At 35.8% G+C, this 4702-nt stretch overlaps 1 protein-coding gene across 1 annotated transcript; it reads left to right on the top strand.

The window, feature by feature from the left end:
- The first annotated feature begins 1034 nt into the window (after window positions 1–1034).
- On the top strand, window positions 1035–1964 carry LOC142446517 (olfactory receptor 4C11-like). The gene has a single exon (XM_075548265.1). It carries the CDS (start codon window positions 1035–1037, stop codon window positions 1962–1964), a length of 930 nt encoding a protein of 309 aa, XP_075404380.1.
- Window positions 1965–4702: the final 2738 nt, after the last annotated feature.

Genomic DNA, 4702 nt, shown 5'->3' with positions numbered 1-4702 from the left:
ATTCATTCCCAGGCTCACATTTAATAAAAAAAACTTTACATGAATTTGAAAGCAAAATCTACCAGGTATTTGAATTTTAATGTCTTAAATTACAATGAAATCAAATATCTTCAAATATTTAATTATTTGGGTAGGAAAAAAGCAGCTCAAAAACTTTTATTAATTAATTTTATAAATAAATAAATAAATATATCCTTTGTTCTTCTGCATTGATTTAAAAATCAAAGATATTGCACTGCCATGACCTGGATCAGGCATATAGTTAGATGTATATGAAGAGCAGAAACTGCATTTTTACTTTGACTTCTCTTTCTTAAAATTAAGATTTGACAAAACCATGGACATACACAACAAAAACCACATTGAAAATTTCAACTATAACTTGGAACCTTTAGAGTTCTTTTCTGTAACCTTATTGTGTAAGCTGTGGACATGGAATTTTGAAAAGATGTTCAGATATATGGTTGATGTTCTCCTCCTTTTTCTTAACTAAAGCCTAAGGCCTATCCTGTTTCTTAAGAAACCCAAAAGTCATGAATTGGGAGAAGAATGTAACTTTTGTTAATATGGTATGATAAAACTTTATAATCAGATTATTTGGTTTAAACATTATGTACATACTTTAAAGTATGTCACACTCACATTCTCTCTTTCTCTCTCTCTCTCTCTCTCTGTGCAACAGGTTACTTCTGATAAATGCGTGCTGAAAACTGAAGTTAAATATTTAGCTCAGTTAATTATGCAATGATAGTGAATCCTTTACATTTATGCTAATTGTTTTTAATGCACCACTTATTTTTTCATGATTTTCCTACCAAAACCTCAAGCAACAATTTAAATATCTAAGTATTTTGTATTTTACTTTGTTCATAAAACTCAACAAAAAGAGATGGAATTACTCAAAGGTAAGTAGACCTTCCATGATCTGGCACAGGCATTTGAACTACAAATGCAGTATTCATTTTGTAAACTATTTAATTTCTGCTTCCAGATTAATTATTCCTAATGTTCACTTCCCCACGTCTACTGAAACAATGCATCAAAATAAGAGTGTTACTGAGTTCATACTGTTAGGATTGACACAGGATCCCGTGAAGCAGAAAGTGGTGTTCATAATCTTCTTAGTTTTCTACTCTGGAACTGTGGTGGGAAATTTGCTCATTATTGTGACCATCAAGTTCAGTCGATCTCTAGGGAGTCCCATGTATTTCTTTCTATTTTATTTATCCTTGGCTGATACCTGCTTTTCAACTTCTACTGCCCCGAGACTACTCGCAGATGCTCTGTCTGCAAAGAAAGTCATATCCTACAATGAGTGCATGACACAAGTGTTTGCGCTGCATTTATTTGGTGCCATGGAGATCTTTGTCCTTATCCTCATGGCTGCTGATCGATATGTGGCCATCTGTAAGCCTCTGCGTTACCCTGTCATCATGAGAAGACAGGTCTGCATCATCTTGATTATTATTGCCTGGATAGGATCTGGTATGCATTCTATTGCTCAGATTTTCCTGGCCTTGAAACTGCCCTTCTGTGGACCCAATTTGATTGATCATTATTGCTGTGACCTCCAGCCCTTGTTGAAACTTGCCTGTATGGACACTTATGTGATCAACCTCCTAATAGTGTCCAACAGTGGGGTCATTTGCTCAAGTAGTTTCTTGCTTCTGATGATCTCATACTTTGTCATCCTGTACTCCCTGCGAAATCACAGTGCGGAAGGGAGGAAAAAAGCCCTCTCCACTTGCACCTCTCACATCATCGTGGTCATCTTATCCTTCTGTCCATGTATATTCATGTACACACGTCCTCCAACCACTTTTCCCATGGACAAGTTGGTGGAACTCTTTTATACCATTGGCACACCGTTTCTCAACCCCCTCATCTACACCTTACGGAATGCAGAAATAAAAAATGCAGTGAGGAAGCTATGGTGTATCAAAATTGCCTCAGAAAGCAAATGATGAAATGAGGATATGATGACATATTCAACCATAGAATTATATCTGGACAGACATGAAATATGAATCTGTGTATTATTGTTAAATCGTCAATCAATATAAAATGGTAATTACTGACACTATAAATGTCTAGCATTTTATGTCAGAGTCAAGTACAGTGGCAGGATAAGTAAGATCATTACGGCCCAATGTGACATCACCTTGACTCAATCTTTTCCTGAAACCTCAATTCTGCCATTGCTGGCCATGAACAATACATCATAACTGAGAATCTGTACTCTTTGATATGTAGTACTTTATACAGTCACAGCCAGGCAAACTTTGGAGTATCCATAAATGAGGGTATCCAATTCTCTATAATCATTCATTCTTTTAAAATACATTTAAAAAATCTATTTTGACTCTTGCATGTCAATTGAACACAATGTATCAGATCTTTCTTTCTATTTTATCAGTGATTTATGCTAGAATATTCCCATGTTTGTGAGAGACTTTTTACATCATATTTCTCACTAAATATTTCTCACTGTTAACTTTGGATATTAAAATATATAAAGGATGTTGAATATAAATGCATTTTAGAAATAGTTCCAACTCAAAGATAAATAAGAATGTTTAAGATTACTTTAAAAGTTCCCTAAAATAGAACACATGTATTTCATCTTAGATATCATCTGTCATCACTCTACTTGTGAAGGAAAAGTCATTGTGAAGAGCACAGTATTAACTTTTGTGACAAATGTTAATAGGTCATTGAGCTTTCAGAAACTTAGGGTCCAGAAGTATTAGGAGTATGGTGGAAGAACACTGAGGAAGAAGAAAATGAGAATGGTAGCATGATTTAAAGAATAGAACAGCGTATGCATGTGAAATTCTGGAATCAGTATATGGCTGACTGTGTATACTCATATTCTCGACAATAACAAAGTAACATATAACAAATCAATGCCCTTGATGCTAAATAGGATCATTACCACCATGTATTTCTAAGCATATCTCTACCACATGTCACTAGTCTTCTGTCCATAATAATGGTCTAGTACCTTTAAGAACTTTTACAGGAGCAGACAACCTCATCTTTCTCCCTAGAAATAACTAGTGCAGACTATTGACTTCTGTGCAGCTATGAGCAGCTCAAGCTTACTCCACTATTTGACCAGGGCTCCTGATCCAAGCCTATGTGCTTCTTTTACTGGGTTTCCATGTGCTTGACTCAAATGAAGAAGCCTAAAGTCCAGGGCCTTTGCTGTCATCTGGTATAGCTCCCAGCCTTGAAAGCAGGTATGTCCAATGGTCCTTGTGGTTCATAAATGATAGTTTGTGGCAGATTTCTAATGAAGTTATCAAAACATGAAATAAGATCAGGCAATGTGTAAAATTTTAGATAAAATGTTGTCTAAATGATTTTTAGTGAAATTAATTCTGTCTGGTAAAATATATTTGTGTATAGAAGAATGGAATATGTATTTAAAATAGATGTTCCTTGGAAATATCTGGGGTGTTTTATGACCTTCTAACAGGTAACTCTCAGATCTTAAAGAAGATAAAAAGAAAGCCTAAGCACAGTGAAACACAAATCCAATGTCATCGAACTGACTCTGACGCATACTGCCTCTAGGACAGAAGAGAGCAGCCCCAGAGTGACTCTGAGAGTGTGAATCCTTACAGAAGGGAATGCCACTCATCTTGTGTCCTTTTATGCCAAAAGGGCTCCTCAGAGTCTCTAAATTGTTCCCTATTGAGAATTTCCCAGACCTAGATGCAGAGCTGAACAGATGGGTCAAGGAAAGCAGTATCACTGATCTATGAAGCCATGTGGAAGGACTGTCTCACTCGCAATCTAATATGACTTTCAACCTCTCCTGCTGTCTTCACTCATGACTTCTATACTTCCTCCAGCCGGAGATTACTTACCATCCTGCAGTTCCAATATAGAGCCTATGCTATGCATTCTCATAGGGTATATCACAGTATTCTTTCAATAAAAATGCTATTCCTTTAGTAATGTACATTTTCAAATAACATCGTGTACAAAGGAACAGAATTTCTTAAATTACACATTACACTCACTAGCTGAGCAAAGCAATGGATGGGTTATTACATATATTTATTGAAAGAATATGTCGACAGATGAGGCACTGTGCTAAAAGAATTATAGAAAGAAAGTCTAGCAAGTAATCTTTGTTCAAAGATTTTCTTCATTGAATTAATATATGATTTAATTATATTTTCTCCAAATAAAGTTTATGTCATCTTCTAAATAAAATGCAATAGAAATGAAAAGCATGATGATTCTGCTGCGTGGCGTTCCCTGATGTAATTGATTCCTCTCTTAAACTCTCCTCTAGATCTCCAAGTTCCCCAACCACAATAGTGACCAATCACCCTCTCCCCAAGACACACTAAGCAAGCAAGCTTCTTTTATTTACATAAAAATGATACACAATACTTATTACCTCAGTGCCTCATAGAAACTCTTTCTGTTTTTTTAATTAATTATTTTATTTTGAGGCTCTTAAAACAAGCCATCATTTACTTGTACATAAGTCGCCATCAGTATTTCCAAAACATTGTCTTTCGACTTGAGTACCTGGCAACAGCTCCGCTTGGCCCCCCACCCCCCCTCCACCATCCCACCCTCTTGAGTACATATATAATATTATTGTTATTTTTGTATCATATACTGTCCATTTTCTCCTTCACCCACATCTCTGCTATTTGTCCCCCTTGAGGGGTCTATA

This window comes from Tenrec ecaudatus, chromosome 4, assembly GCF_050624435.1.
Source record: "Tenrec ecaudatus isolate mTenEca1 chromosome 4, mTenEca1.hap1, whole genome shotgun sequence".
Lineage (NCBI taxonomy): Eukaryota > Metazoa > Chordata > Mammalia > Afrosoricida > Tenrecidae > Tenrec > Tenrec ecaudatus.
Note: the sequence above shows the minus strand (reverse complement) of the source record. Positions and strands in the feature narration are given on the sequence as shown.

Coding starts and splice junctions, on each gene's coding strand:
- LOC142446517 (XM_075548265.1), top strand. CDS start 1,035: ATGCATCAAAATAAGAGTGTTACTGAGTTCATACTGTTAGGATTGACA.